This window comes from Hippoglossus stenolepis, chromosome 22 (genome assembly GCF_022539355.2).
Source record: "Hippoglossus stenolepis isolate QCI-W04-F060 chromosome 22, HSTE1.2, whole genome shotgun sequence".
In the NCBI taxonomy this organism is placed as follows: Eukaryota; Metazoa; Chordata; class Actinopteri; order Pleuronectiformes; family Pleuronectidae; genus Hippoglossus; species Hippoglossus stenolepis.
This window is the reverse complement of record NC_061504.1, coordinates 13,659,141-13,686,361: the sequence shown is the minus strand read 5'-3', so window position 1 is coordinate 13,686,361 and position 27,221 is coordinate 13,659,141. Positions and strand designations below refer to the sequence as shown.

Sequence of the window (27,221 nt, the reverse complement as noted above, 5' to 3'; positions counted from 1 at the left end):
TCTTCCTCCTTCCTGAACGTGAACCCGACCGACAGGCTTTCGCGCACTGCTGCCCTCTACAGGCAGCAACACGCATTACAGTTTATATCATTAGGAGACACTTGAGAATAAATTCTGTTGTTTTCTGAAAATAATTGCGTTGATTTAGATTTACAAAGTTTTTCTCATTAAAAATAACAATGTATCTCGTTATTTTGTCATTAAAAAAGAGTAAAATCTTCTTCATTTTAACAAAAATTCAAAAATTATAATAAATGCAACTCACCTTTATAGTAAAAGGACACACACAATATAGATTATTCAATTGTTTTCTATATTTAAAGTAATGTCTTCCAGTATGTGCTGTCACACATGCATTTTCATATATCTACACCATAATAACTGACCTGTAGACTTAATATATAGACATATAAAGACATTTTCCCAGCGAATCCATTCAAACATACAGAGGTTTACGGACTTTATCATTGGAGTTATTTCATCCTTTATTTATTTCACATAATAATAATAATAATAAATGTATTTATACAGCACCTTTCATACATAAAATGCAGCTCAAAGTGCTTTACAAGAAAATCAAGAAAATCTAAGACATGAAATAAGAGATCAATAAGAACATGTTAGTAATAAAACAAAGACTTAGGAATAAATACAAATAAAAAAGAATGTAAGAATAAAAATAAAACGTAGATCAGCGACCCCTGTTGTAGATTTATCGTCATACAAAGTTTATCTGAGATTTACTTTCTTAATGTTAAGTGATCTTTACAGTCACCACATGTTGTTAATGATGCCTGTATTTCACCATCCAAGGCAAGTTCTGTATTTTTTGTTTCAGTAGTGCTTCTCTCATTTATGGTTTTAATATTTGTACACTGAAAATGAAAGTGTGATCTGCATTGAGTTCTGTCTCTGTGTCCAGGTCACATAGTGCCGCTCTGCTTCGCACAGCAGGGATTCCGTCTGTGGATGAGTCATTATGTGCAGGATTGGTAACTTTCAGAATCACACAAATAAAGAACAAACAGCAAAATAAACAGGATATATATTTTAATTCATAATCATATATATTTTTTCAGCAGCATATATAAGACCAAAGACTGGACTTGTAAAACTGACTAAAATAATTGTAACAAATTTTAACAATTGCATAGTATTGATTGTGTAAACCTGTGTTATGGCTTTAAATGTCATAAAAAAACCCCTGAAAGGTAGTATACAAAATGGCCTTCAATTCATTTGCATTACATTTGAGTCACTTCTGTTACAAAAGAAGCCGTGTGAAATGTGTTGCAACATCAAATATTAATTTGTGTGTGGGGGGTGCATCGTGTATTTTCTTTCTCAGATCTGTCAACATACAATACTTTGCATTCCTGTGTTATGGCAGTGTGCTGGTAGTAATGTAGCAATGTGAATGAGATCAAGTAAACATATCGTGACAAGTTTTTAAATTCGTAAGTTAAGGCAAGTTGGCAGTACATTATTGGAGTGCAGGTTTGTTCTGCACCATAAAGGTGGAAAAATCATTTGGCACAATTTTCTATGGAAACGTTTTTGGTATACTCAACGTTCTTCAGAAAAATTAAATCTGATCCTGAATTCCTTTCTGATGTAAACAAAATATTAAGTCACCCATTATAAGACCAATATACTCCAGATCATATTCTATTGAAAGCCAGTGACAAATAGCATTCCCCACATTAATGAAACTTTCTTCCGGGCTGTCCTCTGGAGGTCAAACTCCTCTTCGACGCTCACACCAGCACACGTCTGATGTTGCGTGTGAACTTGGTCTTGAGGTTGGTTTGGGTCATTGCTGGAGAAAATAACAGTAAAAAAAAACAACATAGATTAAATTCTCCATGTCGTGTTTCAGGATTCCCATTTAAGAAAATTACAGAGACGATCCAGCTGAGATTCTTCTTGTAAGAACAATGTGACGCTAATAACAAAAACCTCAAACTATGGATTTTAAACTAAAATACTTTTTGAATATATGTTTTTTGATTTCTTGCTGGGAGTTAGATGGGCATTTTATATATCTATTCATAAATAATTAGGAAATAAAATACCTGTAAAATAAAATGTCAATGTTTTCTAACAAAATCTAACCTCCGAAGTCCAGATTGTAGGTGTTTCCGTTGGCTTTGACGTTCATGGTCTGGTTGGGGTCGTCCTGGAACGTCTGCTCAATGTCATCGCTGGTTTCATTTGTGCCGCGCTGCAGAAACAAGACCAGCAAAATTTAGCATTGAGTAGCTTAGAACTATTATATATATAATATTTTGTAAATGCCACTCGGAAGGTAACCCACCGTGTTTTTGAAGTTGTGCCAAACTCGTTTGTCTCCCTCGAACTGCCACTGAGGTTTGGTGCCCACAGCGGTATTCTGGGAAACTGATTGGCCTTGAGGAACCCTGTTACAACAACATTTCGTAAAATTAGCTTATTTCCTAATGCACATAACAAGGCACAGGAAGCACAAACACAATGGAGGTCGCCTGACAACTGCCCCTGGGCAAGAACTCACCCGTAAAAACTGTGTATTGTGTCTTTACACTTGAAGTTTTTGTAAAGATTAAACAAACAACGTATAATGTGTCGGCTAGTGATCCTTAGTATATTCTTGTGGGCAGATTTTGTAATAGACGGATAGTGCACATGGAGCTTTTCCCCCTGGAATGAAATTTTATCAGTTTGGCCAACAAATAAAACTCACCCTGCCCCTGCTTGGCGCTGTCGGTAAAGTGGACGGCGAGTGACTTTCCTCTTTCTGTCCGAACTCACCTGTCGCATTTCTGTTAAACGACAAGAAGGAACAATGAGATACTTGTATGCAGTATTTAATGATATCAAAATCTAAATTCTGTGACGTTAATGTGAATAAACTTCACCTCCGAATTTGATTTCAAAGGTTTTAGCGCCGATGCTGAAAGTGAAAGAGCTTGTTGGGTTACTCTGGAACTTCTGTTCTATGTCTGAGCTGTTCGCCGGAGTGGGTTTTCCGTCTGGATCCTGGAAGAGAAGACAAACAGATCTAAACGTGTTCAGAATTTGGGTTCAAAACTGTTCTATTAATTCATTTGTGGACACGTAAACAAAACTGAGTGGCCATTTACCTTGTCTCCGTACTTGATCCACTTACTATACAAAGTGCAGAACCAGACCCACTCGGTGTTTCCATCATCCAGACGTCTCACTCTCAGGTTCTTCCCAGACACTGTCATCGACTTAAAATCAATGTTCACGGCCCTGCACAGAGACAAAGAGATAAATATTCCACTGGCACCAAATACTCAGAGGATGAGGTCAGTGTCATTCAAATTATATTTAGTGCCATTAAATATCAGCACCAATAGTAGAAAGTATATTTATCAATACTTTCTTATTTTTCTACACTCAGCTCCAACCTTCTCGACATTGAGAAACAAAATACCACCTGCCGTCAAATATTGAGTGATTGAAGCAATTAAAAAAAAGAAATTTAATACAAATAATTAACAATGTGTTTTTAAACTCTTACCCATACTTGGTGTTGTAGAGTGTAATACTTTTGGTGTGGGGCAGGCAATACTGGGCCTCGATTACGTGATCGTTACTAAAATCCATCCAGCCGCTTCCTTCATTCATCTGCCACTGGTAGAGCCGGCTGTCAGAAATCTTTGGATCTGGTGAAAATATAATGAATGTAAACAGAATTAAATAAACGTATTATAACTAAATTATATTCGATTATACTTTTATAAATACTCTTGTAACATTTGTACTATTTTTATTTATATAATGTGTGTGTGTGTGTGTGTGTGTGTGTGTGTGTGTTCTATTACTTCTATCCATATACTCGTTTTGTCTTTAAACTCTCAGAGAGAGAGAGAGAGAGAGAGAGAGAGAGAGAGAGAGAGAGAGAGAGAGAGAGAGAGAGAGAGAGAGAGAGAGAGAGATAGATAGATAGATAGATAGATAGATAGATAGATATAATATACATATATAATATAAACTAACTAAGTCCTTCTCCACTCAGGTATTTTCTCCCCTCCTGCTCCTCACCTCTCGATGTAGATCGCTCTCTGGCGCCCCCGCCGGCCTGAGTCGAGCTCCTTCCTTCTCTGGGGTGTATCAGCTTACATCCGGACCCGTATCGACAGTTTCCACTCAGGGCAAACTTGCAGACGTGCGGGTAAGGGCACCTGGCACCGTCCCGACAGCGGCTCTTATTGTAATACCTGCAGGGCTCCTTCACAGTCACCGTGTAAATAAGTGATAATGAAACTGATACAGATTCCAACACCCTGTGTGTCCGCAGACTAACCTGAGAATCAGCGTCTACATCTGAATCTCTGCCTCTGGGCGACTCATCACCGTCCTCAGGGGGGTGTTCGTCCTCAGGAGCTGTAAAAAAAACACCATAATATATAATAATAATATTAATAATAATAATAATAAGTTCGGTCTATACTTGTACTTATGAGTACATATGGAACTTCACAATAACTGAAAGTGAAACTTAAAGTGTAAACGACGAAGGCCGTTATATATTATATTATACGTTATATTAGAAAATAAGAAGATTATTGTTGTTGTCCTGTTGTTTCTGCTTTCATGTGATCCACAGTGTCAACACACAACAACGTCTCCACACACTGCTGTTCTCACGAGGCAAAGAAAAAGCTACACTGATCGAAAGAAGCCGCAAGAAGCCAATAAACACGCACATCAAATATCAATCAGATCAGTAAGAGACACACAGTCAACGCTGCAGGGAACAACAGGAAGCAATAAAACATGATAAAGTGGAGAGGCTCTACTCACTGCGAGCTGTCGCCATCCTGCAGTTTGCTCTCTGCTATGATACCTAACATGAAAACGAAAGTTTGTATGAAACGCTTTCGTTTCTGAGTTCTCCAGGACATCACACACACACACACACACACACACACAGCTGTTTGTCAAGTTGCTGGTGACTCATCGATGGGAAACTTTTTAAACCTCTTTAGACCTTAGTTTTTAATATATGAAATGTGAAAGGGACCCCAGCCACACACTGAACTTTTACAAAAGGTCCCAACACAAGCTAAACATATTTTTTTTACCTTATCAACTTGTCATACGTGTTTTAAATGAAAAATCTTCCTGTGACAAATATCACAAAAGAAACTTCCATTCAAAGGTATAAAAAAATATATTTATAAATAACATTTGAATCATTTTCAGCTTCATGAAAACATTCAATGGAAAATAAGAGTTTTAAAATTGTGCACGAGTAAATGTAAATGTTAATTTTCCTCCATGTCAAGAAAAATATAAATATAAAACAACATTGTGATGAATAAATAATGAAAAATAAAATAAAATATTTCCCTATCAAAAGTGGTGGAGTGGACATTTAAATATTTGTGTGTAAAAAAAGTGTGTGTCTCAAATTTGTGCATTAGTGAAAGCAAACTGTTTCTTTTTCTATATGTTTTGTTTTCAATATGTAAAATTGGTCTTTACTGATATTAATAATTTACTCATATTATTTACTTACTATTGATTTTGCTTGTACACTTGTATATACACAAATGCAATGTGTATATGTATTTTATTTCAATGTGTATTTGTCGATTGTAACAAAAAGTTAAAAAGTTAAAAAGTCATTCTTTATTTCGCAGTGTGATAAACACTCCACACCGCTGGGTGGCGACAGTGAGGGGATTCTGCCTCCGGTGCGTCCTGTTTTTACAGGCGGCGGTGAAGAAAGTAGGGTCCCTCGGAAGGAGGAACGAGCCACGAAGGACACTTGATAAAAAAAAAAGGCCACAACAAAGAACGGGGAACGGGGAAGATGGAGTTCAGTGATCACGACTACATCAGCACCACTTCTCCTAATGGCGGCCACGTGGACTTTATATATAAAAGTAAGTATACGCGAATAGAAGCTAACCACAGAAGCTAACCATAGAGGCTAGCCAAGCTCAGCTGGAGTTAGCTTCGGCGCAGAGGAAGTGCATGGATCAATGTGGAAAAGTTACACAAGCACGTCATCATTTAGACTTAAGTGCACATGTAAATGAATGTGCATCCTCCCCTTTAAACAAATAACCACTCTAATCTATCTATATACTGTATCTATGTATCTATCTATCCATCTATCTATCTATCTATCTATCCATCTATCTATCTATCTATCTATCTATCTATCTATCTATCTATGTAATACGTGCACACTGTAATAACAAGCTCCAATTGCAGTTTAATTTTTTATTTGTCTATCTTTTAAATGTTATTGAGCTGAAGAGTGGACGGTCAATTGTCGTTGTTTTTAACTCTCCCAAGTTTAAATTTAACTTGTTTTTTTCCTCCCTTCTTTCTCTCTCAGTGAGTCCGAGAGAAGTTGAGGAGTTTGTGAAGCTGAGGATTTGTAATACCTCCCTCTTCTCTGGAAAAAGGAACACGTCCAGGCGGGCATGGAAGTACGTCACGGAGTCAAATGTATATAAAAGCAAAGGTCTATGTGACGGATGTAGATGTGTAGATGCATTTTACTGTCGAAACTGTTTATTTTAATGTTTTTCTCCATTTCCATCCTCTGCTTTTAGATTTCTCCAATTTCATTCTGCAGAATTGAAGTCGTAGAACAGTTATTATCATTTTGTAACTAACACCTTACTCGTGATATTTTCAGGGCCATCCTCAAGCACATGGGATTACAACACAAGATGACCTTTAGTCAAGCATCTAAAAAGTGGGAGAACATGAAGAAGAAGTACAAGGTATTCCTGAGTTTATATTTCCATTAGATTGATAAAACATTCAGACTGGTTTTCATCTCGACTTGATGTCATCATCACCTCTTTCTCCTCAGGCCCTGAAGAACCCCTCAGATGGGATGAAAGTGTTCCCTGAGATGTGGGCTCACTTTCACCTGATGGACGAAGCCACAGAGGGTCGACTGGAAGGCAGCGCCCCTGCCCTCAAGGTTTTCCCTGGTGATAAAGACACTCGTGATTTCTTACCCATCTCCAAGCCCAAGAAGAGGAGGAGGTTATCCATGGGGACATCGCCCCCTGTATCTTTGGTAGCAGACAGGCCGGAGATCGAGGTTTCACTGAACGGAGATGAGGAGGAGGAGGAGGAAGGAAGCCTGGACGTGAATCTCATCATGCAGGAGGTGGACGACGAGAGGAACGTGATGGACACGGAAAGACAGGTGATGGACAAGGAGATACGGCTGATGGAAAGGGAGCGGCTGGTTCTGCAGAGGGAGAGGGCGGTGCTGGATCGGGAGGTCGCCACCCTGGAGCGAGACCGGGCCACGCTGGACAGAGAGATGGCGACGGTGGAGCGAGAGAAGGTGGTGCTGGAGAGGGAGAAGGCGATGGTGGAGAAGGACAAAGATGCTATGTGCAGGGAGCGGCGGGCTCTGGAGCGGGAGAGAGCCCGGCTGGAGAGACTATTTGCACCAAGAGAAACAACAGAGGAGGCTACGGGAAACCACGGCGAGGTGAAAGACTCACACGCTGTGGACATGGACAGGAAGGAGCGGTTTCTTTATTTGTTTGAAAAACTCATTGAAAGTTTTTGAATTTACAAAATCAGTTTTCACTTTTAGCTGCTCTCGGATTTGCACTGAACATTCTGTGTGAGCGCAAATGTCCGAGTGAGAGCCTCCGGACTTTCTGCGGACTTTCCGGAGGAGCCGATGGATTCCCTGCGAGCGAGTGGGGGTGTTGATGAAGTCACAGATGTAAAAAGGATAAAACCCAGATGTGCTGTAAACAACATGTGATCTCCAGAGCAGAATTAATACGTTACACCCTGTCTGCACATCGTCCGGAGGTCACGTCTGAAAATTAATTTTTCTTTCAAATCCACACTTTTCTTAAACCTGCAACTTCTCAATGAAAAACGTTGAGCCACTCCTGGTTCAGAGAGGTCTTCAAAACAACTTTATTCACTTGTGGTTATTCCATACAGAGCACACAATAGCAAGCTATTAGCATTATTCTCAACCCCATCCACAATCAAAATCAACACCCCCCCCCCTCCCAAATCAAACAATAGTCTTTAGTTGTTTGACTCCAGACATTAGAGTCCTTGGTAGAAGCTATTGTGCATGGTTGAAACATCATTTTTTTGAAATGTAATAAACCAAATATTGCAGTTCATGTAAAAAAAATCTTGTTTCTTTTTCAGAATATATATTTGTATATTACAGTACAGACTTTACAACAAATGATGATTTATTTAAATGCTTCTTTTATTGCATTAGATTCAATTCACCTTTCGTTAAGCTCCAGCTTCAATAAGTTTATGCTAGTATACATTTCCAAAAGTGTTAAATTTGTTATTAATATTAATATTATTTTTATTTTTTACAAAACAAACATCTTTAAACAATATTACAGATATTTTTTTTTCTTTTGCCAGTCTTGTACAGAGAATAAACAGAAACGTACATGTTGTTCAAGGTTTTTTTTTTTTTAATAAACTGATTTCTCTGAATGTTGTCACTTCATCAAGTTGCGGAACAATTTGGCTTTTGACAAAGTTCTTGTGTGTAAATATGTGTGTGTGTGTACATGCATTTTGGTTGGAATTGAATTTTCGAGATGGTAACACTGTGTGTGTGTGTGTGTGTGTGTGTTATACCGAAAATAGCAGTCAGAACAACAGTAGGAAAAAGGAGCAGTAGAGTGTGTATGTGCTTGATCACCAGAGTCTGACTCATAATTTACGTGTTTGTGGACGTTAATGAAATGTCAACACAAAGTTTGACTGACTTCTTAATATTTGAAGAGTCAACAAATGGTTTCTGTGTGTGTGTTTGTGTGTGTGTGTGTGTTTGGTCTTGTGTGTCAATATGTACAAAGGGTGTGTGCATGTGGTTGCATTCGTGCAAGAGTATGTGTCTGTGTGGTTTAAATGAGATCCCCGATGGGTATGCGGGGCAGGCAGACGTACGCCTGCGGGGTCCTGCTGAGGTTGATGGGGTTGCCATCCAGACGGATGTCCTCCAGCGCATTCCTGATGTAGTTGAAATCTTTCAGGTTGCAGAACGTGTCCCCGTGCATCATTTGAATATTGTTGCGCTGCATGATAAGAGGAGGACACAGCATGAGACATATCCACGTGTTTTAGATTTGCTGCGATGAAACTTCATTTATTATATTATAATGATTATAGATGAGACTGGAGCACAGAGGGGGCGACGGCTGATCATGTTTTGAATTGAAGTTAAGAACAGAGGATGTCGCACCTTGTTAAGCCCTATGAAACAACTTGTGATTTGTGAATATGGGCTATACAAATATACCTGAAAGGATTTAAGTTAATTAAAGTATATATAATATATAAATATTAAGTATAATTAAAGTTTATGCATGCTGTCACACACAGGTGATTTCAGAAACTACGTGGGTGTGTGAGTGTTTGATTTGTAACACGAGCAGACATCCAGACAGATTAAGTGTGTTTATACAAGACCTATAATCACATCCTACTCCAGATGACTATCCTATTTATTTCATATCTATTTTGAAATAGAAAGAGGATTAACCCTAAGTGCTTTGAACATTTCATCTTCAGTGTTGACCTTTCGGAGAGCGATGAAACGTGAGGCCAAAGCCGACCTACCTGTAGGTGTAGGGATCGCAGGCTGTCTGGCAGAGGCACAGGCACGTAGTCGATGTGGTTGTCTGTGATGTACAGGTACAGCAGGCCGGTCATATCCTGGAGACAAAGAAAACAAAGACACAGATCTTCAGTATCCCTGATCTTTAGATGTCGCCATTTATGACAGAACCCTTTAAAGTATTATTTCAAAGAGGAACGTGCTGTAACATCTGCCTCCCGACGACATTGTTCTCTATATTGAGTCGTGATCACAGAAACAGATATTGTACCGTCACCTCAACTGATGATGTTAAAAACATTTTTTTTATGTGGATCTCCAAGAAGTAGGAATGGACATGGGGCCCCCTGGTGGACAAACTATGCAATGAGTATTGACCAATAACTGATTGTTAAACCAATGTAAGAAGGTTATTCTGTCTTTGTGTGGGCAGCAGGTGGTTATTGGTTTGTACCCTTTGTGTCACTTCTGTCTCCTAATTATTGATCAATAATACATTTAATAACCGCCATAATCAATCAGTGTGTGTTTATTTATGTCTGATATTCAGCTCATTAATCCATCGATGGGATACTTGATTAACCCTACGATTTAAGGCCTTTGGTGTGGGACAGTAACGTGCACGTACCTTGAACGCCTCTCTGTGCAGACCCTTGGTGCCGATGTCGTTGTGGCTGGCATCGATCAGGGTCATGGTCTCGGGGAGCGCAGGCAGCTGGGAGATGTGATTCTCTCGGATCACCAGCTCCTCCAGGTTGGGCAGACCCATAAACGCCGTGTCGTCGATGCTGGTTATCTCGTTGGAGGTTAAGTCGATTTTCTTCAGCTTGTCTGGAAGGAGGCGAGAAAAGACACTTAGGCGTTCACTAAAGGCCGGTGCCTGGTCTAGTATTCACTTGATTTCATTCAAGGAAAGGGAAACATACTCATGGAGGCGAAGTCGGACTTGTTGATCTTGGTGATTCTGTTGTAGCGTGCATAGAAGTGAGTGGTGTCTTTGGGCAGAGGTGGAACGCTGTCCAGCTTCAAGTCATCACAGTAGACCGAACCACCGAGGCACGTGCACAGCAAACAAGTGGGCATACCTGGAGTGCATGGATGAGAAGAAGGAGGAGTAGAAGAAAAGAAGGGAGAGAGACAATTATGACGAAATAGGAGGTAGAGTGGATGATTGTTTAGGGACTTAACCTCCCTCAAAGCCCCAAGAGCTTCTAATCCCCAAAGTCAAACAAAGTGAAGTTATCAGGATCTCGCAGAAGAGATTTAATTTGATGCCTCTCTGAATTCTGTCCCTGTCTTGCTCAGTACTGACCTCGTCTGTCAACCACAGGCTCATCGGGCTCGTCGGGTTCGCCAGACTCTGGCAATCCAGAGCTCACTGACCCTTCTACACCGCCAGTACCCTCCTGAGGGGTTTCTGGTGTAGTGGGAAGCAGCCCCTCCTCTTGTTAGAGACAAGATCAGGTGTTAAAGAAACAGGTTAGATGAGTAGGACATGGACAGGAAGTCTGGCAATCAGCTGTTTGCCGCTGTGGTTAAGTCACATCCAGTATATCGTCAGTTCATCACTGCTAATATATTGTGTTTTTAGCATTTAGTGGATGAATGGGGGTTAAATGAAAATGTATTTCGGTGTTAATGACATGAAATGTGATTTGCTGAGTGGGTACGAAAAACATGATTGTTAGAAAAGAACACACAACACTTTTAAGGGAAGTTATTCCAAATCTGTCTGTGGTATAATTTGGCTCTATGAGGGGATAACAGGATAGATAATCACAGTGGACTTGGTATAAACATTAATGTGAAAGTAGTTCTTGAAGTGAATAAAACAGATTATTGCTCAAATAAAGCTTTCACAATAAATCTTGACCTGTTCTAAAGAATTTTGGTACTCTGTGGAGTTTTATTTAAAGGAAACATATATCACTTATATTCTAATGTTCATAATAAAGACTAGCTGGCTCAGCACTTTGCTCAGGTAATAAATTCTCTTTTTAGGCATGTGAGATATAGTTTTAGATTTTTTACACTTCCTTTAACGTATCTCACACAGAGCTAGAGTAGATACTGACCTTCGTCAATGTCAGGGACCAGAACAACCTCGGGGACCTCGGCGTCTCCAGAGCCAGAGACACCAGAGGCCCCGGAGGCTCCAGAGATGCCTAAGTCTCCAGAAACTCCTGTATCCCCTGAGGCCCCTGAGATTCCTGAAGCTCCTGAGAAATCCCCAGAAGCACCCGATGCCTCTTGGGGGATAGTGTCGGGAATGAGGGGCAGCTCCTCCTCTTGTTAGAGCCAAAGGTTGGGGTTAGGGGACACGCAGTTAGGGAGATAGACAATCAATCAACCAATTAACCAATCAATCGCACTCACACTGTTAGAAAGACTGAATATGAACAAATACGACATTTAGACGAATAAACAAGTAAGATCAACATTTAACTACATTTACAAAAGAAGCAGTTAAATGGAATTTAAGATGAAAAATCAACATAAATCACAGAGAGAGACAGATCATTTCGACACAGATCAACATCTGCTCTGTAAAGGTACTAACCTCCAGATAATAAAGTTATTCCAGAGTCCCCAGACCCACCAGAGTCCCCAGAAACCCCAGAGCTTCCGGAGGCCCCTGAGATCAAGAGATCCCCAGAGAACCCAGAACCAGACTGGTCCCCAGACCCTCCAGAGCCCAGGGGGAGTTCAATTGAAATCCCAGAACCTCCAGAGCCAATGTCTCCAGAGGCTCCAGAGGTTGCGGATCCCACCCCAGACCCTGAGAGATCTCCAGATCCCAAGAAATCCCCAGATATCAAGATGTCCCCAGATACCAAGAACTCTCCAGACCCCCCGGAGCTCAGCAGCTCCTCGGAGGCTCCGGAGATTAGGACAATGTCACCTGAACCCCCAGAGGACCCAGAGACCAGTGGATCTCCTGAACCTCCAGACCCAGAGGCCCCAGAAGCTCCAGAGGCCCCAGACCCTAGGGAACCCCCAAAATCCCCGGAGACATGAAGGATGTCAATGGGCGTCAGACGCAGCTCCACCTCTTGTTAGAGACAAGATTAGGTATTAATAAACAGAAACATGAGACAGACATGGATCATGAATCAGGTTCAGTAGAAGGAGACATAATGATTGGACACATTTAAACAGACAGTTAAATGGAAGACATGCACATGGACACAATGATTGATGAAGATGCAGAAAATGAGATGTGAGGACAGATTAGTGTTTTGTGTTTTTTGTTAATTATGGGCTGCTTTCACAAATATAACCCCCGAAGAAGAGCGAGTCTTCTCAAACCTCCTGAACTCGCTTGTACCGAATGACTTGATGTTTTTTTGGGTGTGCAGAACCTAAACGCTTGTGCTTTTTCAGACCTTTCTGTGTGTCTGGGCCCATGAGGACCCCGGACCCCCCTGAACCCTGAGGGATGAGCTGGGGTGTTAGCGGCAACTCTTCCTCCTCCTCCTCCTCTGTCTGCTCCTCCAGCGAGGCCTCGGGTACGGGGTAGTTGTAGTCAGGTGGGGCCAGCGTTCCAATCTCTATCTGAGGGAAAGACGGCAGCAGTGAGTCAAAAATGTAAGATTTTAGAAATGAGCACCATAAAAATAAATAAATAGACGAGGTCTAATTTGTTTGTCCGGATCGCTAATTTTCCAAGAAGTAAGGAAACGTGATTATTTCTCATTGGGAAAACCAGATATTTAGCTTTATTACAAAATAAAATAGTGAACATACACATATCAACAGCTAAGCTCCAATTCCACACACACACACACACAATATAATTAAGTGAAAGTTCACCCTAATGTTTTAAAGGTGGGCAGGTCGGTGCAGTTTCTGATTTATTATCAATTTACCAGTTATTATGAGCAAATTATACAGACTGGACATTAAAGAGTCTGTCAGTTGTTTTTAAAAGTGTATTCAGAAAACTGATTTTCCCTCATTTATGAAGACACCCTCTGTAGTTTTCCATCTTAACACCATTTTGAGAAAGTGACTAAATTTAGATTAAATGACATTAACACTGTGCAGATGGATAAAACCTGCAAAGCCTAAAAAAATCTATTTCAGCTCTGGACAAATAAACGTCATGAATCATGTATTTGTATGAGGCACAACACATCAGTATATGACTATTAAAACGTGCACATGCTTCCAACCACAGATCTTTGACAACTCAACGTTGAACGTTGTGTAGCACGAGTTCTGCCTCAGGTCCCAGTGGGACGTCGTCTCAAAAGACAGACACTGGCATTTATGTGCGTACGTGTTGACGGTCAGTAAGTAAACAGGAAACAGGAAAATGTAATGTTTAGAATCCAAATCTCTCGCAGTGTTTGTTTTATTTCGTCAACATCTACAGTTACAATACTCAGCAGAGAATTTAACACTTTGTGTATTTATGTATTTATTCCCAACAAGCAGCTACAGCTGAGTCATTGAGGCCGAAGCGTCACATGATCATAGGATGTATTTGGAACCATCATGAGCAAAAGTTAATAATAACATAAATTAAAATTCATAGTTAAACATCTGGGACCATTGTAGGAAGAATAATAAAAACAATATGAGCAAAAATAAATAAATAAATGTTATATTTTTCATAAAATAGATTTTAATGTTAATGACAAACTTTTAAAATATTTTTTCTTGCACCCTGGTGTAAGCAGCAGCCACACCCCCTTGACCCTGAACAGGAAAAGTGTATCTTTGTTTTTCATATATGTTTACACTCACAGTTAGTTGCTAGTTTACATTATATTTCTGTATATTGCTTTTCTTTACCCTTCCCTCTCTATTGTTCCTTTACTTTGTTTAACAGGAAAAAAAACACTTTAACTGACTGAATCATCTGTGAAAGGGAGATCAGCACTGGTCCATCACTTCAGGATGAACGGTATAACTTCCTTCCTCCACTACTAGATGGCAGCAAACTCGAGGTAGAAAAAGTAGGAAGCTGACCACAGTGCAACAATGATTTCTGCACATATATCTCCTGTATATTTAATATTTAACATAAGAAAAAACGTCTCACCAACCTTACATCATAGGGAAAAATATCTGTTTAAGAAATTAATATTTGGTAAGAAATTCTCAGCATTATTACTTTCTTTTTGATGATGGTGATGGTGTTTGCAAACCTTGTTTTGTGCCTTTTACTAAACTTTAAGCTGCAGAGGGCAAAACCAAAGACTTAGATGTAAAACTATATTCGTGCTACCTTTTCCTTCATTTCATAAATATCAAATTACTTTGTAAATTAAAGGCGTAGCACCTTTGTTTATACAATAGGCTTTATGTTAGGGATTCAATTAAAAGACAACTCTAGCAATGTTTATGAATGACAGTGCTTTTGGTCCAGTTATTTGCATCTCCTATTATTCATGCATGTAAAGTCGTTGCATTTTTTTCCTATAATATTTGGGTTATTGACTAAACCTGCAGTTCCACTATTGTCCAGACGAGGGCCCTGAAACCCCACACACCAGCACAGGTAATACCTGACTCTCTCTCACGTCCAATGAGTCTGACTCAACCCTCAGAAAAGGGAATGGTCCTTGTGGAACCAAGACACACATGGTAGCTGCAAGAATCCATATTTGAGTCTTTTCAGCCACTTTCAACCAAAGTGATCAAATGCCAATAAGCCGGGAGAAGTCAAAGTAAATAAACGTCCAGATGAACGAAGTCAGACAAATAGAAGTGATTCGAAAAGGCAACGTAGACACATTAAATCAGGTTCGGGAAGAGATATTCAGCAGTGTTAAAGCTTGGCACAGGCACAGTTTGAGATACAACAAGGTGGGCCTTTGAAATGTCCTGCACAGACTTCGCTCACTGCAGCGCTCCCCTTCATTTCCCCCCTTTCCCAAAAGCAAACATTTACACTCGAGGGAAAAGAAGAGGCGAGAGGCTGGCCACCAAAAATACAGAAAAATCTGGAAACTGCACGGGAACGCAGAGAGCACAGGCAGAGACGCTGAATCTGAGCATCAATACGTTGTTGCTGTGTATGTTGTATGTTGTATGTTGTATGTTGTATGTTGTATGCTGTATGTTGTATGCTGTATGTTGTATGTTGTATGCTGTATGTTGTATGTTGTATGTTGTATGTTGTATGTTGTATGTCAGTCAGTTGAAATTCAGTTGCTTCACCAGCTGCATCTTTTACAAGCGATAGAACGACAGAAGGATTTGCTTAAATACTGGTCACAGCCAAAAGTAGCATCAGCCTGGATGAAGGGTTCTGGTCATCTGGTAAATTAGTTGAATAGTGAGCTGTAGAGATGCTGGTGGGCAGATTTTGAGTGGACATGGCACGGCTAGCTGTTTCCCCCTGTTTCCATTCTTTTTGCTAAGCTAACTGGCTGCAGGCTGTAGCTTCATGTGTAATGCACAGTCATGACAGTAGTGTCAATCTTTTCATCTGTCTCCCAACAAGACAAATACAGGGACAAAATTCTCCATATTTGAGTAAATCAACAGACAAGATTATATGAGATAAAGATTATGAACTTTTCAGATAAGGCTTTGTGTGTTTTTAAATCATATCTAAAAAATTTACATTTTACCAAATGGCTTCAGGCTTTTAGTGTATTTTGTATTATTTTATTCGTGCCATTGAATTTTAAATGCTATTGCTAAATACTTGTTACCTTTCATGTATTGTTTTTCTTATTTCCATGTTGTCCTCTTTGTGAAGGACTGTGTAAAGACTGTTTTGAAAGGTGCTATATGAATAAAGCTATCGTTATTATGTTTTTTTTAAATGAAGAACCACAGTAGGCTCACAAAATAACTTTCTACTATACAGAAGTTCTGTATAGAATCTATATTTTACAGGAGTAAATGTTAATTTCTCCAGCATCTGTACAACAAAGGTTCAAAATTCAAGGTACCAGCTGCAATGAACAAAACCACCTAGTTCTAAAGTTGTTATCTGACTCAAGGAAACATGTCGAAAGACAGAAAGTCTGTGTCAAACGAAGGATGGATAAATATACCTAAAGTCTGCGATTAAAGCAATTGCAGGGACTTTTGAATGCGGCAGATCTGAGGATACTTGCTTACATAACATCGTAGTTGAGCCTTAACTTCTCATTCCTCGAGGGGAAAGAGGAGACGCACTAACAAAGAGCTGGATGTGGAAAGTAAAGACTCAGCATTCCAGAGGCAGGGAGCTTATCATCGCTTCATTTCTACCCCGACATCTGACATGTGAATGGAACCATTTCAATCTCAAGCAACCTTCTGTCGTCTCAACTTTAACTAAGTTGTCAACAAAACAAAAAGACACATCTTTGCATTCGGCTCCGTCTCAAATCTGCGTGTATAAATGTGTGTTTATTCAGTTCGAACGTTTCTACTCCCACGGACTCTTATGCAACGTGCTGTGTCACATCCAGGCGTGTTAAGCAGAGACACATTATCAAAACCATTCCCCCCACGACACATGACAACTCTCCCACAGTGAGCTCTGTCATGTCTGCACAAGATTTGCAGACCAGAAGTCAAACATTTCAAACTCGGGACAAAAGATTGTGGGTTACGACTTTATGCTTTATGTTCTCAGTACCACCACATCTCGACAACTCTGCCAAATCTGCAATGCATTGTGGGACAGCTCCAGTTGTGTGAGTGCAATCCACATCACGTTTAACTCAAAGGAAGCATGAAAATCCTATGTGGATGTGGATGGGGCCATTTGCCTCGTGCCAATTTGACATCACTTTAGCTTAATTTCCTCGTTGCATAAAAGTATAAATGGGAACATGAAACATCTTGCCGTCCCAGCATGCCCTGCAGGCATGCCACATGACACTCATTGAGATCTGAAGAGAGTGAACTTCCCGAATCCATTTATCACGTTAGTAACCCTTCCTGCCACACTCTGGCAGCAATTTGGGGATTTTAAGAATTGGCCACGCATAAGCAAACATTTCTGAATTTGACGTGATTAAAAGATCGAAAAAACAAGATAAAAAATATGCCCATAAATAATGTTTGATTCCAGGAATAAAACTTCTCCATGCCCAGATGGACTCCAGGGCATGTAAGTTAGAGTGGAGCCTGTCCAAGGTATGAATGTGAAGTATTTGGGGTAAAGCTGTAAAGCGGTTTGTCCCTTTTCCAAATGGCTCCTGTTGGTAGCAGCATGGTGCCTGTCTGCTCCCTGAACCTGGTGACCTCAGATCAAAACCAGCCAGTTATTACACCAACACAGCTGTGATTTGTGAAATCTGAAGAAAATCTGGATTTCGGAGGAATTCGAGGCAGCTTGTACCTGTCTGTCACCCCCGAGGTTTCCAGAAATAGATCAAGATATTGAGCATATTTGTGTGTAATGTCAAACAACTAAACTGATAGAGAGATAGATAACTGGTCAAAGTTGCATGAATCCTACGTCAGCTCCACATGTCAAACTTTTTTTGGGCAACAATCTATAAGCACAACCCGACATATTATATCACCTGTAAGATAAAGCAAAGTTGTTAGCAAACAGTTGCCTATTAAATCATTCATATTAGCATTCATTTGGAGTTATGTTTCAAGCCACCCGGTGACTGTGAGTCCTCTCTTTTAGCTCCGGTTTGGTCTCCACTTTCTCTCAAAGATTATATCTGTCTCCTAAGCAGCTGAACCATAGATATCCTGGTCTGCCTTTTGGTGGTGAGCAAAACATGAAGATTTTCTGACTTTCTACTCAGTAGAATAAATGGCAACATAGAATGACCCCAGGAAAACAGAAATAAATCCAGAGTGGATCACTGAAATGGTCTTGGACCTGTACAGTTTCTTACCAGAGGATCATCAATTGTCAGCCCATCTTCGTAGTCGTAGATATCCGGGTTCTCCAAATTTAAATTGTCTAGATCCACATCGTAGTTGGCGCCGTCGTATGAGTCCAAGTCCGCTTGTCGGGAAAATCTGGGGCTGGCCACCACCGCTTTGAGGACGAAGAGTCCCAACACGAGCCTCATGAGCATCCTCATCGTCCACCTGGACACGGACAGAGGGAGGTAAGATCGAGGAGGGAACATCATTTATTTCCAATTTGCTATTTTGTTTTATTTCTCCCACGTTACTGGCAAAACACATAATTGAAAAGTAAGAACAAACGTGGCAAACTTTCACCAACAAATTCAGATAATCAGCTTTAAACTTGTTGCTGAGGATTTAAGTTCCACATCGGTGCACTTCAACAGGACGGGTCTCTCTGGTATTGGCTCCATTGACAGTACAGCATCTCTATATTGTTACAGATCAGGGCTTGACTTTGGGTCACTAAGGTTGGTGAATTCATTACTGAGGTGCAGACAGCTGAAGAGATCAGAGTATGAGGGCCTCACGCCTCACTGAGCCGGACGCTCACTGTTCCAGGGAGCAGCCATCTTGGCTTAAATCGCTGCTTTCCTGTGGCATGTCAAAGGTCAGAAGTCACAGCTGATCTGATGAGGAACCATGGGGACGTAGTCTTGATTCTGCAGAGCTAAACTTCTATTAGACATCTACTGTCGGCCTTTTTAGGATTTTTCGGAGGAGCAGAGATTTTGCGTTTGCTCCTTCTCCAGTAAAACCCTGAGAAAGCTCTATTTGAATTCCTGTGTCTTTGGCTGAGGTTTCGATTGTTTCTTCCAATCATACTAAAAAAGGCTTTGGCAGAATCCTGCAGCAAGATTCTTGGCCGATAAATCTGAAGTGAGGGCACAGGCGAGATGTTCCTTTTCTACAGGAATATAAAATTAGCCGGTATGAGTGTAGATCTACTAACTGCTGGCTTGACCTGGATAGTAGCTCATTTCCCTGCTAAGCTAAGCCAGGTTGACTAAGTTTAAAAAATGTGAATAACAACTGTGAAGCTGTGATAGGATTAGTATATTTAATTAGCACTTAATAAGCTGCATCCCAGATGTTAGACTGGGGAAAGATGATCTGAGAGTGGGGAATTTTCACAGCACACTGACGGCAGGTGTAGCCACATCGCTGCAGGCCCTGAAGCAGTTTCAAGAAAGTCCTCCAGGCCTGGGCAGAGAAATGGAGAGCGAGGGAAGGGAGGAAGAGGAGAAAAGAGCAAGATGGAGAGAGAGGTGGACAAGACGCTGGCCCTCAGGGTTAGATGGAGAGAGTGAGGAAAAAGACTGAGGGAGAGAGTGCAAGAGAGAGAGAGAGAGAGAGAGAGAGAGAGAGAGAGGGAGAGACAGGTTTCTAAGCTAACTCGACCCCTCGCCCTTTACAGAGGGGCTTTATGAGGCCCGGTCGCTGCATGTCTCAGCACTCAAACTCCAAATTCCACCGAGGTTTGTGGACAGGATGGCAGTGAGTTACGCCTGCAAGGAAAAGCTTCATTCAGCAGTCAAACACACACACACACACACACACACACACACACACACACACACACACACACACACACACACACACACACACACACACACACACACACACACACACACACATACACATATATACATTCACACACACACTTGGAAAGACACATCCTCTCACAGACACACACTGTCTTAACACACCTATCTTTTCAGAGAGGGAGAAAGTTGAGAAACCTGTGCTGCTATTTTAGGATGAGGACAGATTTTTTTTTAAAAAGCACACACCATCCCTGAGTTATTTAAGTCGTCAATCTAATCTTTGTGGAAATGAGAGCGATAGACTAACGATGCAAATCAGTTTTTCTTTATTTTTACTTTCACGTGAATATCGTGCATCAGACTGAAAAACGGACGAGTCCAGCATCTCCAGTGAACTGACTTTCTGTCACGAGCCTGAGAAATGCAGCATGTCTACACTGAAAGAAGGACTATGCTGGAGACAGAGGTGTGCTTTTATACAGGCCATCACAGTGTGCAGTGTGTGGAAAACTGTGTGTGTGTGTGTGTATGAGTGTAGCCTCCGGACTACCTCTGTGTTATGCTTGGCTCCACATTGGGCATTCCAGATATCCACCGATTCTACCTTTTTCCCTCAAAAGCCACAAGCAAACATGACGGACGTCCCTTTGCTGCTTGTAGCAGAGGAAACTGGTACATTTGTCTAACATAAAAAGTTAACAGGTATTTTCAAAAAGCAGGTGACACAGAATTTAACGTAGTTAGAGAAAAATAGTTTCTGATTTAAGAGGGGATCTATAAAACTTTTTTAACAACAAGCAAAACTTTTTAATCACTTTTCCCCTAAATTGGAAAGAGGTATTTTGAGTAAAACTGGCAGAAGAAAGTGCAAACCATGAAAAATAAGTCATTAGTTGTCACAGATCCAAACCACCTGTTGGACACCTGAATCTACTGAAGCTGATAAAACCACCCGCCAACATTTAACAGTCACCATCGTTGCTTTAGGATAAGAAACACATTCACATTGCAGACACCTGCAACCCTCCACAGCAAACCCCTGAGTGAAAATCAACAGCTGCATCTCCAACCAATGGACCAGAAGCTCCAGTGCAAAGCCCCACTAGCAGCATGTTTCGGAGGGGCTAGTTAAACCTGCCTGCCCGTCTAATCCCCCGCACCACAGAGCCATTGAGCCAGCGTGAAGATAGCACCAAGAACACTTACCTCTGTCTCCTGCTTTCCCGAATGGTCCCTTCAGCCGTGATGGAGATGCTGAGGGCTCCGGGACTTGGCCAATGGTGAGAGGTCGCGCAGGGTGCCTTGAAGAGGGAGGGTGTGTGTGTGTGTATGAAGTGTGTGAAAGGTGTGTGTGTGTGTGTGAATGTGACGAGTGTGTTGGTGTGTGTAGGTCTGTGTGCTCTGGCAGACCTGAGTGCCCTGCCGCTTATGTGTGAAGGTAGGCACTGAGACTGATTGGACCAGAGCAGATTGCTTTTGGTCACTCGGAGAGCACCCACCCCACACTGAACACCAGCCTGCAGGACCCTCTCAAACACACACACAGCACACACACCAGGCCTACGGAGAAAGAGAGAGCGAAGGCCCCCCCAAGTGACGAAATACCTTTTTGTCCTTTACAAGAGTATCCTTTATTTTTATAAGACTCAATCAGACTGAAATATTTGTGCGACTTGAAACTTTGGCATGTGTTGCTTTCATGTATGGGGGCCTTGTACACAATGGGATCTCTGTCAGGAGCCCGTGTTAGCATGGAGCTGAGAGGAAGTCCCCGCTTGGAGGAAAGGCCTCTGCCCTCCCTCTTTGGTTGAAGCTGGTTTCTCTTTGCGCCGTCACTGGCTAAATGTGCAGATCTGCAGTCAGTTGAGGGATCACATATTTTGACTTCACGGACAATGGGCTGATCTGGGGTTGGAGCAAGGCATGTGGTTCTTTTTCAAACTCTGCACAGATGAATTCAAAGAGATGCACATACTCAATCTGTCATTAGTGTCCATTGATGGAAGGAAAAGAATGGACACACAGGAAGCTGCTGGCGAGCTTCAGCCTGTCTGCTTTATTTGGCCACAACGTTCAACCTGCCCACCTCTTCCTCTCACTCCGATGGTAACTTGAGACCTTTTGATGAGTGAGGGGAAAAGGACATAGGGGAACTGCCAGAAATTGGTCTGCACCTGCTACATAGGCTGGGGTTTATATTCAGAGCTTTTCTTCTGCCAAACATTCTCAAAAAGGCAAAGAATTAAATGAAATTTGGCCTCAAATGTCTTATCCCAGTCACTGATGCCCACAGTATAAGACAGAGTGCATTGTACAGAGCCTGGGAATTCATGTGATAATTGACAGTGAGCTGGGATACCATGTTTGTGTCAGTGAAAACATGGATTATGTGTTGAAAAGACCTGAGACTTGACTGGGAGTAGAAGGTGTGAAGGTGATCTGGGCATGTTATTTCCTATTTATGTTGTTTTATAGGCCAAAGAGGTGTGAATGAGTGAAGACAGACAAACACAACATTTAGGTCAAGGCTACTTTACTCATGTAATGGAAGTCCGGTAATTCATAGAAAATGTTAAATGAATGGAAAAAAAACATTTTAGTGACGTGGCTAAAAACACCCGATTGTCAATAGTATTTCTACCAAATAATTTACATTTCGGTGAAAGATATAAAAAAGGACAAAATTACATTTTCCTTTTTGGAAATTTTATTCAAATCAAGATAATTAAAATTGAATCTCTTGCTCCTCTAATTCTGGTTATTCAATAATGACCAGAATTAAAAAGTAGTGTTGGCATTCTTTTGCATACAAAACATTAAGGAATATTGGCCATGAATATAGACAGGACTCTAAAATGTTTGCATTTTTTTGGACAATTTTTCTCAAACAATATTAAATAAAAATAAATTACCTACAGTACATATTCATAATTGTAGAACAGAATAATGTTCTAAGGTTAAAAGAACACAAGAACATTTGTTTGGCTTCAAGTCTACAGATATAAAGGAAAGGTTTTCCTGAAACAGCAGATAAAAAACCCAAAGATATATTTCCCTATGCATTCATAGGTTCTGCCTCCTGCTAAAAAAAACAATAATGACATTAAGTCACTATCATTAAGATATTCACATACCATAAGTATGATAATTCGCCCCTAAATCACTGTCATGCTATGTTGTAAGAGATTTTGGTTCATAATTCTAAATGCGGATGTTTACAACAACATAAGGCACAACTAGTGGGCAACAGCCGCCTCAGTTCAGCGTCTAACTCGAAGGTTCCTTCAAGACTTTGTTGTTACTTTTGAATTTTATTTTAAACAAACTGAAATCTTCATGTTTTCTGGAACTGAAAATGAGCTTTTCCCCGAGACACAACAATAAAGTCAGTTGATGCCAACTAGTGTAAAATATTTCACAAACATGCAAGTTTGACCTATGTCACAAGTCCAATTACTTTAGACCAGCATCCAAATTGCAGAGTCATTGATTGGGGGAAATAAGAATTAGCCAATGACATGTAGATGAGTTTCATTTTCTTAGATGACAATGGACGTCAGGAGACGGAAGCAGAGGATGACATCCCTCGAAATTGGTGGTTTAATCTCGTTGCCGTCCAGCCGGAGGTAGCGCAATCGAGGAACACTTTCATTGATAGAGTCGTCAACACTGTCAATGGAGACAGGGCAGATATTGGAGCCGCTTACACCTGTAAAAACAACAAAAGGAAATCAAGGTTACATTACATGCAACGGATGAAAGAACTCTCCTCAATGCATCTAGAACTGAAATGAATCATAGACTTACTTTTGATCTTGTTGTGGTCGAGGAGAAGGTGTTCAAGGCCTGAGGAAATGACGGGCACCTCAGTCAGCTGGTTGTGGGACAGTTGCAAATCCAAAATGCTGGAGATATTAAACACATTTGGGGGAACTCCACTGCTCCCAAGTTTGTTGTGGTTGAGCCTCAGGAATGCCACTTTGGGCAATCCTTTAAAGTAGCCGGCTGGGATCTTCTCAATGTTGTTGCCATCCAGAAAAAGCTGAGTGGTGGTGGGTGGGAGGCCAAGAGGCATGCTTGTCAGCTGGTTCTTGGCTAGGTTGATCTGTACCAGGTTGTTTAGACCCTTCAGGCTCACCTCAGTCACAGCATCATCCATCAGCTTGTTCCCCTGGAGGTCCAGGAGGCTCAGCTTATCCAGACCAATGAAGACACCAGCGGGGATCTTGGAGATGCGGTTGCGAGAGAGACGTAGATGCTCCAGACTGGCTGGCAGGGGCGATGGCACCGAAGACAAGAGGTTGTCATCCATGTACAGGTGCGCCAGGTTAGACATTGCACTCAGGACACCTTCTTCCACTCCTTCACTTGTGATTTTGTTGTGGTTTAGGGTCAGCCAGCGCAGTTGTGTGGCATTACGCAGGGCATCAGCTGACAGCACTTCTATTAAATTGTTCTGCATGTAGAGATACCATGTGTTTTTAGGGATTTGGGGGATGGTCTTCAGGCCTTTGTTGTCACAGTAGACAGCACGCGGGAAGTTTGGGGGGCAGTGACACTCTTTAGGGCAGGCTTGGATCTGGGCCATGTATTCCTCGTAAGGCATGTCCTGGCCGATGACGGACCCGACCAGGCACAAGATGCAGAGAAGGCTCGTGAGATGTGCCATTTTGAAATCCAATCTATGATAGAAAGAGAGAAAAAGCCATGTTATAGACAAACAGCTGCGTAAGGTGCTGATCAGGGTTACAGGGGCCTTAAGGCAAAGAGACATGTGAATGCTCCATATCCATGGTAAATGGGATCAGATAAGATGATATCGTTTAGAAAGGATTGGGGTCTTTGAGGAATTAGGACGATACTGTGATGACCCATGCAACTGTTTGCACATGAGAACACATGTCTATTTTTGTGATTCTTGGTTAAGGAGGCCTATCAATCTCCACCAATCTATCAATCATGTGGCCTGATTCATTCACAATTGAAACAGCTGACTAAGTATTCACTAATGCAAACAGTTGCCTAAAATAGGCCAAAACCAGCGCGTGTCGCTTACTCTGCCGCTAATGTCATTATCTTTAAATTCCAGTGGCAGCTGCCAGCAGGTCAAGGTAGTCTGCTCTCTCAGGGTCATCACTGTGTCTGCGAGTGACAGGTAAAGCTCCAAAGACAGGATGCAGACCCAGGTCAGGTTTAATTGCATTTGGAAAACCTTTGAATTACGAACTTGAATTGACTTTGCATGTCAGTTATAAGATGCACACTGAACTTCATGTTCATGGTTTGATTGCAAAGTGTGTGGCTAACTATGGCATGCAACTCTTAGATTTATTACTTTGGTTTGTACAGCTGATTTAATTGCAAACAAATGGATATGCAATCACACACATTTCTGCTAAGCATTGCAGATATTCTACTGAGGATAGATGTATTATTGCCTGAAACAATGTCAAGTACAATAAAAAAAAAAGAAAGGAGCAAGTAACAAAATCCAAGTCCAGCTCTGCCATCTTCCATCCATCCATCTCTTAAGCCTGAACTTGATCCCTCTCAGCTGCCATCTGGTGCTTGTTTAAATTTTTGATGCACTCCACGTTCCTCTGGAACTCATTCTGGGTCGGCCATGGATGGGCACACTTCAAAGACAAACCCGGCACATCTGCTCTGAGAGATGTGCCCCTGTTTTCTCATTGTGCAGCTGTCGAAGCTTCTTGACCCAAGTTCGGAGTACGAGGTGTTGCACAAATGCTAAAAGTGCGATTCTTTCTTCCATAAAACCAAGTTGAAGTTGCTGGACAGATTTATATCAAACCGACCCACACAACCCATCAGTGCCATCCAGATATCCAGCTTACCTTAAATTTAGCACGTTCCTTCTTTCCTGTCCTCCTTCAGCAAGTCAACAAGTGTTGTCGCAAATGATGAGGCTATCCCTCTGACCTCCCTGTATTTGTACCACTAGCTTTTTCATTCAACGTGTGCCAGCCTGTCACTCCTGATAACACTAAAGCTCCTTTTCGGCCAATCAGATGCGGCACGGATCAAAGGTCATAATCCCATGGTATAGCGTACTTAAGCCTTTTCAGTGCATGAGACTTGGCCCACTTAGAAACAGGCTGATGCAAGCCTTCGTGTTCTTTGTTTGCTGACTTCCACATGTACAAACCCTTCCTCCCTTGGGTGCATGCTTGATCTCTTTTTAACTCCACTCACAAATCCTTACTGACCTTTGCACTTTTGCCCTAATTTTGTGCTGTTGCTGTCCACAGTGTGATCAGGATTAATGAATCTGGTTGATTGTAGGCAACAGAGGATGTGGGATGAAGAAGAAAAGCAAAAATACAGTTCAGTATAATTGTAATGTGCACAATTTTGTCTTCAAATGTACAGCTCACAGGAGTGGAACCAGCAAGAGGCCATGTAGCCTCGCTGCCAAGACTGTAAGCACGTGATCCCCAAATGTGTACAAGAACCACACTGCCTCATGTTAAACAGGACAACTAGTAGAGAAAGTGGAATTATAAACAAAGTAGAACCTATAGATAATGCAGTACAACGTAACAGAGAAAATAATTTGGCTGACACTGGATATGTATGTATATATATAGAAAGGCGTGTGTGTCTTTTCATGCTCACGGTTGACCTCCTTTCCAGCAGTGTCACCTTGAAGCAGGTGGAAGGCAGCTCTGAAAGAAACTGCAATGGCTTCATTGTACTGGGCAGTGGGATGAGGTGGAGCATCATTAATATTTTGCTGAAAGATCTGCCGGAACTGAAGGATGAAGGGATATGAATAGAAGAGAAGTGTTCTCAAAGTAGTGCTCGAGGGAAATCTGTACATAAAGTGAGTATGAATAGTGTAATTGAATATTACACACTTTGTTTAATGATGAACTATCAGGATTGTGATGAGTTTATGTTCATAAGAGGTTTGGTCTCTACAGGTAAAGCATAAAGCACCAATATGACACACTTCTCTTACGCACAAAACATTGTCAGCAGACATGAGAGGTAATGGTTTTATGGGATGGAGGTCAGACTTAATCTGGGGGGATTTCACTGCACGCTGGCCAAGCAAATTGTTTTTGCAGAAGATTGCTAGCGTCAGGATTGGTGACCTCTCCACATGCCAGCATGAGATTGTGCTAATTTCTAGCAATGACGGCAAAGGCTTGAATGCAACAGGATAATCCTCGCTGACTTGGAGCAGCACTTGCCATCAG

At 41.3% G+C, this 27,221-nt stretch overlaps 4 protein-coding genes across 7 annotated transcripts; 1 reads left to right on the top strand and 3 right to left on the bottom strand.

Moving 5' to 3' along the window:
• Window positions 1-1,035: 1,035 nt before the first annotated feature.
• LOC118101257 (zinc finger CCCH-type antiviral protein 1) lies at window positions 1,036-4,933 on the bottom strand. 2 transcript variants are annotated; one of them, XM_035146848.2, is made up of 10 exons: window positions 4,813-4,932; window positions 4,313-4,392; window positions 4,051-4,237; window positions 3,527-3,671; window positions 3,123-3,255; window positions 2,898-3,018; window positions 2,723-2,801; window positions 2,318-2,420; window positions 2,116-2,224; window positions 1,036-1,819 (listed from the first exon to the last, which is right to left on the bottom strand). In XM_035146848.2, the coding sequence occupies exons 1-10, from the start codon at window positions 4,826-4,828 to the stop codon at window positions 1,758-1,760; spliced, it is 1,035 nt and encodes a 344-aa protein (XP_035002739.2). In that variant the 5' UTR covers window positions 4,829-4,932; the 3' UTR covers window positions 1,036-1,757. The 2 variants fall into 2 exon arrangements, with proteins under 2 accessions (XP_035002739.2, XP_035002738.2); XM_035146847.2 differs by having other exon boundaries at window positions 4,051-4,392; window positions 4,813-4,933.
• An 800-nt stretch (window positions 4,934-5,733) lies between these two features.
• si:dkeyp-38g8.5 (uncharacterized protein LOC568385 homolog) lies at window positions 5,734-7,868 on the top strand. Its single transcript, XM_035148144.2, has 4 exons — window positions 5,734-5,900; window positions 6,362-6,455; window positions 6,668-6,755; window positions 6,848-7,868. The coding sequence occupies exons 1-4, from the start codon at window positions 5,828-5,830 to the stop codon at window positions 7,565-7,567; spliced, it is 975 nt and encodes a 324-aa protein (XP_035004035.2). The 5' UTR covers window positions 5,734-5,827; the 3' UTR covers window positions 7,568-7,868.
• A 507-nt stretch (window positions 7,869-8,375) lies between these two features.
• epyc (epiphycan) lies at window positions 8,376-21,545 on the bottom strand. 3 transcript variants are annotated; one of them, XM_035148141.2, is made up of 10 exons: window positions 21,205-21,545; window positions 18,433-18,631; window positions 13,003-13,171; window positions 12,177-12,668; window positions 11,692-11,904; window positions 10,929-11,060; window positions 10,543-10,701; window positions 10,245-10,447; window positions 9,619-9,714; window positions 8,435-9,074 (listed from the first exon to the last, which is right to left on the bottom strand). In XM_035148141.2, exons 2-10 carry the CDS (start codon window positions 18,622-18,624, stop codon window positions 8,904-8,906), a joined length of 1,827 nt encoding a protein of 608 aa, XP_035004032.2. In that variant the 5' UTR covers window positions 18,625-18,631; window positions 21,205-21,545; the 3' UTR covers window positions 8,435-8,903. The 3 variants fall into 3 exon arrangements, with proteins under 3 accessions (XP_035004034.2, XP_035004032.2, XP_035004033.2); XM_035148142.2 differs by lacking the exons at window positions 11,692-11,904; window positions 12,177-12,668 and having other exon boundaries at window positions 21,205-21,532; XM_035148143.2 differs by lacking the exons at window positions 10,929-11,060; window positions 11,692-11,904; window positions 12,177-12,668 and having other exon boundaries at window positions 8,376-9,074; window positions 21,205-21,525.
• A 969-nt stretch (window positions 21,546-22,514) lies between these two features.
• kera (keratocan) lies at window positions 22,515-26,006 on the bottom strand. The gene is made up of 3 exons (XM_035147018.2): window positions 25,854-26,006; window positions 23,806-24,680; window positions 22,515-23,707 (listed from the first exon to the last, which is right to left on the bottom strand). Exons 2-3 carry the CDS (start codon window positions 24,665-24,667, stop codon window positions 23,538-23,540), a joined length of 1,032 nt encoding a protein of 343 aa, XP_035002909.1. The 5' UTR covers window positions 24,668-24,680; window positions 25,854-26,006; the 3' UTR covers window positions 22,515-23,537.
• Between the last annotated feature and the right edge of the window lie 1,215 nt (window positions 26,007-27,221).